General features: G+C 36.8%; 1 protein-coding gene across 2 annotated transcripts; it reads right to left on the bottom strand.

Annotated features, from left to right (window-relative positions):
• Nucleotides 1-711: 711 nt before the first annotated feature.
• On the bottom strand, nucleotides 712-16,229 carry pitx2 (paired-like homeodomain 2). 2 transcript variants are annotated; one of them, XM_088344590.1, is made up of 4 exons: nucleotides 16,015-16,229; nucleotides 14,140-14,205; nucleotides 7,624-7,823; nucleotides 712-3,337 (listed from the first exon to the last, which is right to left on the bottom strand). In XM_088344590.1, exons 2-4 carry the CDS (start codon nucleotides 14,183-14,185, stop codon nucleotides 2,789-2,791), a joined length of 795 nt encoding a protein of 264 aa, XP_088200716.1. In that variant the 5' UTR covers nucleotides 14,186-14,205; nucleotides 16,015-16,229; the 3' UTR covers nucleotides 712-2,788. The 2 variants fall into 2 exon arrangements, with proteins under 2 accessions (XP_088200716.1, XP_088200715.1); XM_088344589.1 differs by lacking the exons at nucleotides 14,140-14,205; nucleotides 16,015-16,229 and adding an exon at nucleotides 7,963-8,401.
• Between the last annotated feature and the right edge of the window lie 290 nt (nucleotides 16,230-16,519).

Below are 16,519 nucleotides of genomic sequence, written 5' to 3'. Positions count from 1 at the left end.
GAATGGATTGTGTATATTAAAGCGATTAAGCCTCCACCTCCTGCTGTACAGAAATGTTCAATACTTTATTTAAAACGTAAAGCAACAATAAATGTTTTGTTTGTTTCCATTTTTAAGGACCAACGACAATTCATCCTGTGCTCTTTGGCTTGTCAAGACGGAGTTTCTGTGCGCCTAAATCTCCATGTTTCAACACGTCTGTGAGGTACATTTACTTCCTATTTTTATGTTTTAAAACAACTAAACATGGTTTAATACGTGTCTTGTAATAACCCAAATAACTAAGTTCCAACCATTTGACCTCCCTCCTGCAATACTTCCATTTCCAACATGTTTTATGAAAATATTAAAAAATAAAATAAGCAGACGATGTCAGTGGAGGAAGAAGATCCACGCATGGACATAAGCCCGTTCCATGGATTTCTTCTGTGCAGTGTTTCACCAGCAGAGGTTGCAACCAGAAGTCGTCTGTGCGGGGTTGTCTCCGCCAAAACGTCAAGGTTTGTACATGTTTTGTGCGACTTTTATTTGTTTGTTTGATAAACCATGCATTGAAGCAAATGTGCCTTGCATTGCCTTTGAGTTTGTGTTTTGCCCCTCTTAACTCCTGAAAAAGTCTGCATCATGTTATCTCAACCATGATGATTAGCGGTCAGACATCTTAATCAGACACATCAGGGGAAAAAAAAGATAATTCATAACAGACAAGGACAGCTTTGAACAATATATTTACTTCCATTAAATAAAACACATTTTTTTGGAGGACGTTTTTGTGGTCAGGGTGGGAGGATCCGTACCAAATATTATACAGGAGCATTTCAATGCGTTTATTTTCTCCTTCTTTTCCTAATTGCTAGTCTAAAATCGATATTCACACAGACATTAACAATAATAACTTTATATTATGTTAGAAACACACTACCGTGGTGTGTTTTAGTATTTACATTCCCTTTTTTGTTTGCAAGCAAAACATGACTTATTATGTAGGCTATTCCCTACCACGCATGCGTTAATAAATCGAACCCCAACCTTGGAGATGTTTGGATATGTACACAAGTTTTTTTTTCGACAAGGAAATCAGTGGTTCGGATTTTAGTGCCTGTTTTAGAAAGAAAATAATACAATAATAATAGTAGTCTCTTGTTCCTGCGGATGGAAAACACTGACAACTTTTGCATTATAGACCCCTTTCAAACCTATACGTCATTACCGAATCGCCACAGGATGCGTGCGCAGTGTTGACCCAAATCAGTGAGAGTAGGAGTACGAGTTTGAACAGAGCGAGGGAAGATTTGTATTTTGGACTTTTACAAAAACATAATGCCCAGCTGTTATGTGTACGGGTGCACAAATGGCAATTTTAAGGAACAATTTTTGTTTTTGTAATTCCCAGAAAATCAGGCATTTTCAAGTGCATCGTTTGAGCATGTGAAATTAACTGATTGAATAAAGGACATCATTAGGAATGTCTGTGTTTGCGATGTCCATTTCATATTTGGTAAGTTAACTTGGCTATCTTTTTTGGATTTACTCGAATGCCAAATCCATTGGTAAGGGAGAATAGTATAAGTGCCAGGAAATTGTAAGTTTTTGGTACCAAAGCCTACTGTATAGGTAATATTTATTATTATTATTATTATTATTATTATTATTATTATTATTATTATTATTATTATTATTGTTATTATTATTATTATTATTATTATTATTATTGTTATTATTATTATTATTATTATTATTATTATTATTATTATTATTATTATTATCATTATTATTATTATTATTATTATTATTATTATTATTATTATTATAAAACAACATTACACAATATTATTATTGTATATATTACATATATTTAATTATAAAACATGATTTGATTGTAAATTGTGCTTTGAGAAATTTGCATTTTTCTCTACTCACTGATGATATTTTCTGGCTTATGTCATCATTGCAGCCTCTGTCAAGCGCCTAATGTTGTGCGTGCAAGCATGTGGATTTCTTAGATGTGCTCGAATAAACCCTTCTTTTTCATTTTATATAGGGTTTGGGTTGGGTACTTTTGAAACAGATATTTTCTTCATTTCCCCATTTTAATGATACGCTAAGAGAAAACTAAAGTGCCGAGCATAAATTCAATCTCAATTTCCCCGCTCCCTCCCCTACCTATGTGTTTCGTGGCAGGAAAAACTTTGCTAAAAATAACATAAAAGCAAATATGTGCGGTGGGGGAAAAAAATTATAAGGCGTCTATGAACTCAGTTTGGCATTGAAACAAACTTAATAGAAAATAATGTAACTTTTAAATCTTAAGGACACCTTAAACAACGCACCCACCTTTGACAAAAATAAATATTGATAAATTGTCATTACCATTATTAGTATTGATTCAATCAAAATTGAAGTCGGTGCAATACAGTTTAATTCATGTGTGGACTACGCTGCTGTTACTGTGAACCGCTCATCTGAGACACTATTACATTTTTTGCTGTTGTTGACTTTAATGACCGAAATAAAGTTGCTATCTTATTGCTTGCACATACACTGTGCTTATTAGTTGTATTATTTATAATCTGCGATCTTTTCCTTCAATCACCTGGTAAAGGAGCCATGAACTCAACCGTTTTGCCTCAACAATGCGCGCACAGCCTGTCCACGTCACACTTGTTTACAAACACCAAAAGGGGTCTATTGTACATCCCAATTGCCCCCACCTCCTCCTTTTTTAATCGATGGTGGGCGTGGGTGACTGCAGAGGAGGGTAGTTGCCTGTTTTTTAGCGATCTGGTTCTCACACCGGCCTGTCCACGGCGTACTGGCAGGCGCTGAGGTTCGTGGCAGGGCTCTGCACGCCGGCGTAGCCGAAACTGGAGTGCTGCTTGGCTTTGAGTCTCAGGCTGGCCAGGCTGGAGTTGCAAGTGTCCCGGTAGACGTAAGGGGGCGTGGGCGGCGCGTAGGGGCAAGCGGGAGCCGCCACAGCGGAATTAAGCGACGGCCCGCTGAGGTTGTTGAGGTTGTTGAGGCCGTTGAGGCTGGAGCCCGCCACGGCCGATGGAACCATGCCCGATGTCATGGACGAGATGGAGTTGGGCGGAGAGAACATGGCCTGCGACGAGAGCGGGTTGACGTTCATGGAGTTGAAAAAGGGAAAGCTCTTGGTGGAAAGGGAGGCCGACGTCAGGCCCTTGGCTGCCCAATTGTTGTACGTGTAGCCCGGGTACATGTCGTCGTAGGGCTGCATGAGTCCGTTGAACTGCGGTCCGAAGCCGTTTTTGCACAATTCTGCTTGCTGGTTGCGCTCGCGCTTCCTCCACTTGGCGCGGCGGTTCTTGAACCAAACCTGCAGAGGCACCGTGCGTGCAAATCTCATTTATTTATACACATGGAAAGTTAATCACACAGGTAAAAAACAATCTGGATTTTTGTAATCTTTGTTAACAAACGTTTTGCATGACATGACATGAGGAAAAGTAAGTCACCTAAAATGGAAGCAGAGCCTGATTTTCTATTATCATTCTTAGCGAGTCAGTGTCCACACAAAATAATAAATTGAGGTCAAATTTGTTTCTCATGTCTTTATTGCCGTGTTTTTTTTAATAATTTACTCACAACCCTACCCCCCCCCAGTACGACCCTCCCCCAAATATACACACATGCACACACATGCGCTATTCAGATTCCAACTTACACTTAACACACGTAAAGATCTAAAGCTGATATATTTGTATAGGTTTATTAATAACAACCTAGTTTTTATTTGCTATTTATCCTATATACTGCATGTTCGCAGGTAGGGTGAGAGGAAATTTAATTTAATCTGTGCTGTAGCATATTTAACAATACAGTTGACAACAAAATATAGGTTTTTAATTATTTCAATGTAACTTTCATAGCATTTTGTCAAAATAATATGTTCCCAACAAAGTCCAAAATCACAATTTCAATGAATGAATTATACAATAGCTAAAAAAGTTTAAGGGCTTCTGCTTTAACAGCAAAGTAACGACAGAATTAAAAAAGATCATAATACAAAAAAGGTGAAGATAATTAATATATATATATATATATATATATATATATATATATATATATATATATATATATATATATATATATATATATATATTAATGGTAAATAAAATATATATGCGAATTCACAGCAGTGGTAGCTGTACATAGAACATTGTGTTAAAAAACGCTGCAGATGGGAGTTCAGGGTGTTCGTAACTCTTGGGAAGAAGCTATTCCTCATTCTATTGGTTGCTGCTTTATTGCTTTGAAAACATAAAATGGGTTGGCGGCGACCCTTAGACTAAAAGTTATCTCTGGTAATAACCAGACCGAGCAGAATATTTTTTGATATTCATACCTGTCAAATTCCCTTTAATTAATGGTTGCAATTTCCCCTAATAAGCTATGATACACCTTAAAAGCACAAAACAGCACCCATCTATTCACAGCAAGACAGACTATGCAGAATAAAAAAAAGATAAATGGTGTAAAACACGTTTATTTTATTTACCAAACAGTTAACACGAAACTAGTCTTTCACCATCTTTCTTAGTTCTCTCCCCACTCGCATTAGTGTTGCTAATATGTAGAAGTATCTTAAAACAATTCCTGTACAAAAATTGTAATACGGTGAATCAAACTCAAATGATGAAAACAACGTATAAAATACAGGGGGAACTTATACGTCGATAGGCATGCAACACCAAAAACTATAAGTTGGCGTCAAAAGAGTTTAACATGTGTGTCTGCACGCGTGTCTGTGTAGATGTTGGCGTTTTTGTTGAGGAAATTTTGCGTTTTATTTTGTCCTGACACTGTAAAGAAACGAACAATCTTATTATCTAACATAATGCGGGTTAGTGGCGACTTTCCCACTGAAAGTTAAATCTCTAATAACCAAGGCGTGAAAAATGTTTAAAGTCTTGTAATAAATGTTTAAACGTCTATTTTTTAAGATACACTGTATCTTAAATGTAAGATGATTTCAGGTTTTATCCAATTATTACATAAACATCTTGCATGTTGAAATAGAGCTGTGTTACGTTAATTTTAAATCCAATAATACAACAATTAAAAACTTTTTTTTTGAAAAGTACATTCGGTTTTATTTTTAAAGTAGTGCAGAAATGATTCGCACTTATTAGTGGTTTCTTGGCAAGTTAAACCCCAGTTAACGACCAGAAAATAAGTTAGCATTTTGTCTGCTGTTAAGGTTTAGTTATTGGATCGAGTCTGTGAATAAGGACATAAAAATACCAAAAAATAAAATAAAGCATTTGTTTGGAATGCTAAATTCGTAACACATGGCCATAATTTAAAAAGTACAATTGAAATCCCAAAAATATTTTCCCAAACAAATCTTGATGTGTCTATAAACAAATCCATTCATCCATTCATTTTCTGAACCACTTCTCCCCACTAGGGTCGTAAGTATATATATAAAAAACTTCTAAATTTCTATTTAAATTTAGAAGGTATTAGTATTTTAATTATGTCTGCAAAAGTATTGAAAACGCTCTAGTTTTCACGTTAAATACATTATAGATTAAATTTAAGAACATGAAGCCTTATCAATATGCACCTCTACGTGGACTCATCTGCACCCCCTAACTTTACAATTCAATACGTTATGTCGTTACAATTTACAAGACTTTTTATTTAAATAGATATGATGTGTTATGATTTGCCTTATTCAATGCAAGTAATTCCATTTATTACACATTGTTGACGTAATGTTCGACAAATACACATCTGCTCCACGCTGCACGCGCACATTACACACCCGCATGCTTGTCTTTTGCTATTTCTCGTCTCCTGTCTCGGTCCTTATCACACCACAATCCACACAATCCCGCATGACTCGTGTGTATTCCGTTCTGGCTGCCCCACTGTCCCAACACACACACACCTCGACGACCTCCTCTTGAAATCTCCGGACAGCTTCCCAAAATGAGCAGCTTTGCACCTCTTTTACACCACACGCGCGGTATCTGTCACTGGCGTCACTCGCACGACGCGCTCACGACCACTAATCGGACCTCAAGACGGCAACATTGGCATGATTGAAAACATGTAAGTGGCATTTATCTTGTGTGTAGTTGTAATAACTATTAAATAAAGCTGCAACTGAATTGGTGTGGAGACAGAGGCGCGTTTAAACAGTGTATATTTGTATTTATGACCACCCGAACAGAGGAAATGTCATTATACTATCGTTGCACGCATGCTTCAAGCAAATATAGATTTTTTTTGCTGGATTGTTATTAAAGTAAAATAGGATTTACTTAAATTTAGATTGGTATGCAATATAGTAAATAAACTCTGAAGGTGACTAATTAGTAAGGGGATGTCTTTGGTACCTTTTTATCCCAAATCGAATTTATAACGCATCCGTATTCTTAGTGTGTTGTTCCACACACGTATACTGTTTTTTTTTTCGTTTTCCGAATTTGATTTTGAATTGCTCTTTTGCATGCAAAATTTCGGTTTGTTTAGGGTGGGATTTGATTCTAGTTTCCGCGGAAGATTGTTGAATACTCAATAAAAACTGTGAGTTAAAAAAAGGGGAATTTTGCTAAGAATAAAGAAAATGAATATATATGTTTTTAGTTTGTAGTAGATTGGCTGCACATGCCTGATTGTGTGTTTTTGTCATTTTTTATTTCTAATAAACATGTATCATGCATGTTATATTTTTAATCAGTCTGTTTTAATATCCATATCACATTTTAACGCTTCCGTCTATTGCTATTTTATATCTTGGAATCAAATCATCTCATATATATATCTGCACTGAATTATGCTTTAATAATTACTATTTCAGTGCCTTGTTTGGAATAAAACTATTTAAAACTATGTTAAAACAATGTTAGGGTAGTTCAACGTCTCCGGAGCGGCTCTGCTTTTCACTCACTTTATTTGTCTCTGAATTTATTTATTTTAAATCTATTAGATAATTAAATAATAAGTTAATATATTCTGGGATTTATACTTGTACTATATATATATATATATATATATATATATATATATATATATATATATATATATATATATATATATATATATATATATATATATATATATATATATACATATATATATATATATATATATATATATATATATATATACAATTTGATTTGTTTTGAATAAGATTAGTGTGTGCGGTTGCATAAACTATCCTTTTCATTTTTTTACTTTGCAATATAAATTTTCACATTTAATCAGTACTATCATGTGCAATTATCTGAAGGTTTTTTTTCGGCACAACCAGTTTCGCTATAACTTTATAATAACTGCATTGTTTGCGTATCAGATAAATAATAGTAGGGTACTGATTTAACGATTTATTAGGCATGACGGTAAGGAGTGTGATGAGTGTATATTTAGTACAATAATATAATATAAAGATTAATCATGCAAGATTAAACCTTGGTAAATGACAGCAAAAATGTTCAGATCAAGCTCGTGTGTTTTCAGATTGTATAATATATGGTACTAATATCAAATGATGTATACTTCATAAAGTGCTCTGAACTTTGTCCTCCAATGTAATTGTCATTTCTTCATTCATGTATTTATTTATGTATTTAGTGAGACAAAGGCACTCACCCGAACCCTGGCTTCGGTGAGGTTGGTCCAGACTGCAATCTCCTCGCGGGTACTCATGTCCGGGTACCGGTTTCGCTGGAAAGTTGCCTCCAGTTCCTGCAGTTGCTGGCTGGTGAAATGAGTCCTCTGACGCCGCTGTCTCTTCTTCTTGGACGGGTCATCAGAAGAATCATCGTTCTTGTTCTGGCTTTTTTCTTTCTCTGTGTATGAAATGAACAATTATAAGAAAAACCTTAATACTTGATTTTTTTCCCCCGGTTTTTGCAACAGGCAAGATCAAGTCCCTCATTTGCATATGTCAAACTTCCACTCCCGGTACCATTCCTGCGTTTTTCTTACCCGCGGTTTCTGGGCTGGATGTGTCCGAAAGTGCGTGCGCATCCATGCGGTGCTTGCCCGAGTCCACTGCACGCACGAGCGGCTGCAAACCGGTTGCCATAGCGGAGGCAAGTTTAGTCCCGGTAAATGTGTGGTGTGGGTGGTGGTCTAGATTTAAAGGATCCCTCATAGAGTTCATCGGTCGCTCCCGAATACCCAATAAAAGAATAAAAGTGAGTAAAAATCTTTCAAAAATCCAATCCAGATGAAGTTCTCCTCTATTTCTAATCCGTTTGATTTTATTTTCTCAGAATCCGGGTAGTTTTTTTTTTAAAGCGGACCACCGTTCGTTTCTGCCATTCTAACCGTCGGCAGCAGCGGGCGGCGGCTGACTAGTGGAGTGACAAGGACAGGTAAAATGATATTGGAGCCGAGGGCGCGCACGCTCAAGGCGGGTAAACGCGGCTGCGCCCTCCAGCAGCTCTCTCTCTCTCTCTCTCTCTTCCAGGCTCTTCCCTCGCTCTCTTTCCTAACGTCACTACACAGCCCCACCCACTTGCTACCTTCAGAACCAACAGAAATGTTCCACCAGCAACCCCAAATGGACCCAAAAGTGGAACACAACAAGCTACGTTCTCAGGACCCAGACTTAATTAAAAACATCTAGAATCAATGTCCTTTCGCTTAAAAAGTGTAAGCTTGTTGCACGACAATCTCAACATTTTCAAAAGGGGTTACCAGAAAGTTCAGAACACACACAAACAAGATCGTGTTCAGAGGCCATACAGCCCGACCAATCCGTCAAGGATGCGCACCTCACTCTCATGCGTAAACACGCGCTTGTTGGAGCAATACAATCAAATATGTTCGGAAGCCAGCCCGACAGATGTGTCAAAGACGCATTTTCTTACGTACAAAGATTCTTTTTGGAGCATCAGAACCTATCTCATGAAGACAGCTGACAGCGTCAAGGATGCGCGGATCACTCTCAGGCGAAAATACGCGCTTGTTGGAGCCATTGATGGCTGGTCAAACATGAAAATCCTGGCGTTTAAGCAAGCAGGAAATGAGGCCGAACCGAGCCTTAGTACCGCCGATTGACTTGTCTCTGTCAGAGATGACACGGAGTTGTTTTAGCTGGGGGGAGTTCGGAACCATTGCGTGTTTTAGAAGGTATTGGAACATTTACAGTTTGAACATAAACTTCAGAGGCATGGGTGGGCAAACTATGGCCCGGGGGCAAGATACAGCCTGTCAGGTGTTTTTTAATCCAAATACATGGCTACATTTTCCTGTTCGTGTTTTTTTTAAATATTTTATTAATTTTATTTATCAAGATATTTGTTGGATTCCATGCTATAAAACCACTTTTGAACTTTGCATTTTGACTTTTTCCAATGCAACATTTAGTCCACAAAAAGCACAGTATTACATTATTTTGCTTCAATTATTTTTAATTATTTTTATTTATTTATAAATAAATATTATTTATAAACTCTTGAGTGTTTGTTTATGTATTTGTGGCATTTGATTTGGGCATAGCACAAGGAAATAGAATATACTGTTTTCTAATTTCGATGATGTATTACACAAGTAATTTACATACGAAGAAGGTCGTATCACAGACCCTTGGGGGACTCCACAGATAATGCTCATAAGACTTGAATTGCATTTATCAATCTATAGATATTGAGATTTATTTGAGTGATATAATTTAACCAAGTGATAATCAATTTCTTGCACTCCATAATGCTGTAGCTTTTGAAGTACTACAGAATAATAAAATGTATTAGCTTTCCTTATATCTATGAAAATACCTACAGAAGATAGCTTGTTGTCTATTGTTTACGTTATATCTTCAACAAGATAAAATATTGCAAGATTCATAGAATGTTTTTCCCTGAAACTGTACTGACTGTCATATAGTAGTTTATACTTGTTGATCAAGCTTTACAAATATCGAACGAAATTAGAGAAAGTAACATACAATGGAATATAACTTGTTCATGCAAATCAAAAAGAGTAAAATCGGATAGGCTCCTCTTTTTTCATGATATACTACCGATGTATCAAATTAAAGACTGTGTCAGCATATGCAAAAAAATAAAACTCTCCAAATAGCAATGTTTTAGCCTTGTCCAGCCCCTATGCAATTGTTTTAAACAAATTGCGGCCCAAAACTCAAAAAGTTTGCCCACCCCTGGTCTAAGGCAGTGGGATCAAAATAAAGGCTTTGGCAGATCAGGTCTACTTAACCAAATCATTTCTGTCGTAGATCTTATTTGTCACAAAAAGCTAACAATTTGCTAATTTTGACACCTTTCTGCCGATAAAACCAATTCGATTTTGTAACAATGATAAAAGTATTATTTTAAACGAGCTAAAATATGAATTCACTGTAGCCTATAGCTCACGCAAATGGAATTACCACAAACCATTACATCCAATTTTACGCTTATGTGCAACCTGCTCTGAAGGAGTCATCCAATTGAAATGCGGTCTAACGCGGCGCTATTATTAATTAATCACCCTAAACAGTACTATTAGTCTTTTCTGTCCTATATTTTACGTTGAAGTGGATTATCCTTGGACGCCTCCTCATTTTCACTCTTAGCAATACTTCGGCTATTAATTAGAAATTCAGTCAATACAGCAAGGAGTACGTGGGGATGGATGGGGAGGGGGATTTGGCGACGACACGCCTTTTTCGGTGGGATTACTAACGCATCACATTCCTGCATTAGCGTATTCCTGCTCACGAATGTCTTTCATTATACATGTGCTTTTTCCCCAGAGTGCAGAGCGCCAACGAGAGCCGCATACATTATGCGCACTGTTATAGATGCGCGTGAGCTGCTTGCCACGTTCTATTAGTCCTAATCAATCGTCATTAACAATAAGCGCGACTGGGGTCAAATGTTGAAAAATTACCAATGTTAAATTATCGCCTCTAATGTCCTACGATATTTATTTTTTGAACTTATTCGATCTATTTTGCAGTTTTTAGTTGTATTCGGGTAGCTTTGGTCTTGTTTTTTTAATTGATCACATAATATAGTTGGGGACAAAACAATTATTGCTTGATAATGGTGGGGGCACGTCTTCCCCAAACAGGACAAAAGTGCAACCCTTGTTTGTTGTTGTTTGGAGTGTCATGTCTAATCTCGTTGCAAACAATGTTTCACCACGTTGATATTGTATTGTATTGTATGATATTGTATTGTATTGTATCGTATTCCTAAAAACACGCACAGGGGCAACTGCAGTCCTGTAACTGGCCACCTGGAGTCGCAACAAGACAATAAATAGACCGGAGATCTGCAGGCAATGTCTGCCAGTTCCTTCACTGGCGTTTGAAATTAGGCACCGATTTCCAGCCAGTTGGAGCACAATTTTTCACACAATTCAACATTTGGTAAGGAAAATGTATTTAAACAATTCAAACCAGTGGTGGGCAACCTATTTTGTATCACAGACCTTTTTCATTTATGACTTTGTCATCCATACAAATATATATTCTTTCAGCCCGGTACAATTATTACTACTGATCATATTGACAATAATGATTTAAAAATTACATTTTAACAATAGGACCAAATCCACTGTGTTATCACTGGACTTAAATAGGCACGGCAGGAGAGTGGTTGGCGCGTCCGGGCCACAGTTCAGAGGTGATGGGATCAAACTCAGCTTCCAGCCTTCCTGTGCGTGTTTGCATGTTCTCCCTGTGCTTGTTGGGTTACCTCCGGGCATCCTGGTTTCCTCTCACATTCCAAAATCATGCATGTAAGGTTAATTGGCCAGTCCAAATTGTCCTAAGGTAAAATGTGTGAATGAGCGAGTGAGCTGTTCTGTCTGCGTGCACTGCGACTGGCTGGCAACCAGTACATGGTGTTTCCTGCCCACTGCCCAATGATTGCTGGGATGGGCTCCAGCACCCCTGCGACCCTACTGAGGAAGCGGTGCAGCTGATGATATATATATATATATATATATATATATATATATATATATATATATATATATATATATAGTTATATATATATATATATATATATATATATATATATATATATATATATATATATATATATATATATATATATATATATATATATATATATATATATAGTTATATATATAGTTATATATATATATATATATATATATATATATATATATATATATATATATATACATATATATATATATATATATATATATATATATATATATATATATATATATATATATATATATATATACTGGACTGTCTCAGAAAATTAGAATATTGTGATAAAGTTCTTTATTTTCTGTAATGCAATTAAAAAAACAAAAATGTCATACATTCTGGATTCATTACACATCAACTGAACTATTTCAAGCCTTTTATTATTTGAATATTGCTGAATTTGGCTTACAGCTTAAGAAAACTCAAAAATCCTATCTCAAAATATTAGAATATCATGAAAAAGTATACAAGTAGGCTATTCAACTAATCACCTGAATCATCTAATTAACTCGAAACACCTTGCGAGGGTTTCCTGAGCCTTAAAAACACTCAGCTTGGTTCAGTAAACTAAATCACAAGTATGGGGAAGACTGCTGAACTGTCTGCTGTCCAGAGGACCATCATTGATACCCTCCATCAGGAGGGTAAGACACAAAAAGAAATTTCTCAAAGAGCAGGCTGTTCACAGAGTGCAGTTTCAAAGCATATCCACAAAAAGTCTGTTGGAAGGGAAAAATGTGGCCGGAAACGCTGCACAACCAAGAGAGATGACGGCAGCCTTAACAAAATTGTGAAGAAGAGCCGCTTCCAGAATTTGGGGGAGCTTCAAAGACAGTGGGCTGAAGCTGGAGTCCAGGTATCAAAAGCCACAGTTCACAGACGTGTCCGGGAAATGGGCTACAATAGCCGTATTCCCATGGTCAAGCCACTTCTGAACTCAAGACAACGGAAGAAGCGTCTGACTTGGGCTATGGAGAAGAAGCACTGGACAGTTGCAGAGTGGTCCAAAGTCCTCTTTTCAGACGAAGTTTTGCATTTCATTTGGAAGTCAAGGCGCCAGAGTCTGGAGAAAGGCTGGAGAGGAGCAAAATCCAAGTTGCTTGAAATCCAGTGTGAAGTTCCCACAGTCAGCAATGGTTTGGGGAGCCATGTCAGCTGCTGGTGTTGGTCCACTGTGTTTCATCAAGTCCAGAGTAAATGCAACTGTGTACCAAGAGATTTTAGAGCACTACATGCTTCCATCTGCTGAAAAGCTCTATGGAGATGAGGATTTCATTTTCCAGCATGATCTGGCACCTGCCCACAGTGCCAAAACCACCAGTAACTGGTGCACTGACCATGGCATCACTGTCCTTGATTGGCCTGCTAATTCCCCTGACCTGAACCCCATTGAGAATTTGTGGGGTATAGTTAAGAAGAAGATGAAAGACACCAGACCTACAAATGCAAATGAGCTGAAGGCCGCTATCGAAGCATCCTGGGCATCAATAACACCTCAGCAATGCCACAGGCTGATTGCCTCCATGCCACGCCGGATTGATGCAGTAATCCGTGCAAAAGGATTCCCAACCAAGTACTGAGTGCATCAATGGACATTTTCAAATGTTTGATTTAATTTTGCTGTTATAAAATTATTTTTTTACTTGGTCTGAGGAAGTATTCTAATATTTTGAGATTTTTGAGTTTTTTTCAGCTGTAAGCCAAAATCAGCAATATTCAAATAATAAAAGGCTTGAAATAGTTCAGTTGATGTGTCATGAATCCAGAATGTATGACATTTTTGTTTTTTTAATTGCATTACAGAAAATAAAGAACTTTATCACAATATTCTAATTTTCTGAGACAGTCCAGTATATAGTTACGTGATATAATACCGTATTCGCCATTTTTTTGCAATTTTTGTTGGGGTGTAAAAAAAAAAACGGGTGTATTTAAAATGAATACGGCATTGGTATTAAAAAGGCATTTAAAAAATTCTTACAAAACTACCAACGGCCTGGTACCTGTCTGTGGGCCGGTGATTGCCAACCACTGATTTAAACTTTAGGTTTTGTTTTAGGTAAAATTTGCATCCATGTGTTCTGAATTATTTGCAAATTTTTAATTAAACTTTGAACAAACAACGACAACAACAAAAAACAACAAACAAACAAAAAATAAATATGACAAATAAATTCGTTTTTTACCTATTTGTGCGCAGGTAGATGCCAGTTTACGGCAGTGGGACTCCATACTGACGAAAGAAACCTCTTCTGTCAATGAAAAAATACAAAAATACAAATAATAATTAATTCCAGGGATATCTGCCGTTCCAACTGTAATACTATTATTGCAAAAGTATAAACTACATTCAGTTATCATGCGTGAATGGAAAACTTAATTTGCGCCTAATGAAGCAGATGTGTTAATAACAATAGAGCCATTTTAGATTTCCGTTAGAAACAAAACAAAAAACTGTTTGAAGTCACGTAATTTAGTAAGAAGCAAAAATGTGTTATTTACACGCGGTGTGTTCTGTATTTTGCGCGTGCGCGTAGAGCGGCTCCACCAAAATCTCTCGGATTAAGACTCTTGATTGAGATGTCATTGTGTGGGTGTGTGAGCATATTAGAAAATTCATTATAGGACGCCAACACAGATGGGCTTTTATTAGAATGTTTGCTTATGTTAATGCCAATTTGCATGCCAGCGGCCGCCGTTTTCTCATCTCAGAGACGCAAATTTATTAGGAGAACAACTTTTTCGATTTTTAGTATCCGATAGGAATTAAGTCACGTTGTATATTCTTATTGTGAATTATTAAAACTGCCTTATTTTGCCCCCCCCCTTCCCGAACACAAAAACTTGCTTTAAGCGATATTAAGGCGGCCTAAGAAATTTTCTATTTACAATTATATTACTAGAAAAGGGTACAATTTCCTATCTGATGTTTCCATTATTTCACACATATACATAGTATTTTAACAATAATAAATAGAATACATGTATCGATTTATCTGTCGTTTCTAATTTGATGGGAGGCACGGGAGGGTGGCTCACGGCACAAGGCCCGGTGCAGACAGAAAAGGGCCACGTTATAACCAAGAATCCCTGCCCCCCTCATAAATTAAATATGTCTATGCATTTTATCATTCAGATGATTACTAAATTGATAGCTAATTGATTTTATGAAGAATTCTCGCTCTGTCCCAAATAATGAATTAGTATGATACCATCTTTTAAGTATTTTACCATGATAATTACACAACTTTGACCCGTTGTTACTCCGTTTAACACTCGTATTGTGCATAATCAGGAATTATTCATTCGTCATTGTACTGCTAAATTAAGAATAACCTGGATTTCCTTTAAAGACCATGTAAGGGTTTTGATACAGCTTATTCGAGAAATGTGAATAAAAAAAAACAATATTTAAATTTGGAAGCAAGCTGGAAAAAATGTAATAGCATTTAAAGTTAAATAAAAGTTTCAGTGGATTTTTTTCCCTGTTTTTAACAACACATCGGCAGGTCATTTGACCTGAAAGAACAGGAGGGTTAAACTCATTGTATTTAATACAAGTGCGTGCAACTGGGTCGTCTCGTTTTCACTTGAAATTTAACACTATTATCATCAATATTAATACCATAATCAGGGTTGAAATTTGAATTTCTTCATAAACAGAATTATCTGTCAATACTCTAAAGAGAAAATATTGTTTACTTCTTTTAACCCATTAAAAAGGGCTAAAAGACCCATTACGCCTGTGTGTGCTTTTACGCGTGTAATATGTGAAATTTATTCACTTAAACATATATGTCTAAAAAGGCAGGTAGTATAAATGTGGCCTACTTATTAAACAGTTTTTGTCTGTATATGTTTCCGATAGAAAATATTGCCTACACTGTACTTTCTTTAAAACATTAAAAAAGCGTAAAACACCTATTTCGCATGCGTGCGCTTTTACGCGTGCAATTGTCACATACGCTATATAAAATGGAAACCACTTTAACAATATATCTAAAATAGTGGGTTAGTAGAAATAGGCCAATGAAACAACACTGATAAATACATTTTCTTACCACGCGTGGAAGCCCGTTGTCAAGTGCGTGACGAGTTAAATTCCCACGCTCAAAAACGACACGCACATACAGCCTACAACTTCAACGTCCCTTCTTGTCGGTATTTTATCCGCCAAATGGAGAAAACAAAAGTGTCAACTTCATTTAAAAAACTAACGTCAGCAGCAAGTCCACAGACTCTTTCCGCTGCTCTTCTTCCCTTCTTCTGCACGCCTCAACTTTTTTTCTCCACTCTGAAAGACGTTCCGGCTTCCTCCCCTTCACCCCTCCGCCCCACCATCTCTTGTTCCAGGCGTGCGTGCATGCGCGCGCCCGCGCCGGCAGAAGAGTTCTGCTGCTCGGGCACGTGCACTCTGCGGGGAGAGAGGGAATAACAACTAAAATTACGAGAGGCCCTTTGCGAAGAAAATCATAATTGCTCTCCCATATCACACCGTACTCTCACACATGCACAACTCTACTCTCTATCATACACCATGCACAAACACTACTATAATCTATCATA

The sequence above is a fragment of the Urocampus carinirostris genome, chromosome 9, assembly GCF_059441175.1.
Source record: "Urocampus carinirostris isolate Australia breed hairy pipefish chromosome 9, RoL_Ucar_1.0, whole genome shotgun sequence".
NCBI lineage: Eukaryota > Metazoa > Chordata > Actinopteri > Syngnathiformes > Syngnathidae > Urocampus > Urocampus carinirostris.
The sequence above is the reverse complement of the archived record's forward strand: the minus strand, read 5'-3'. Positions and strand labels throughout refer to the sequence as shown.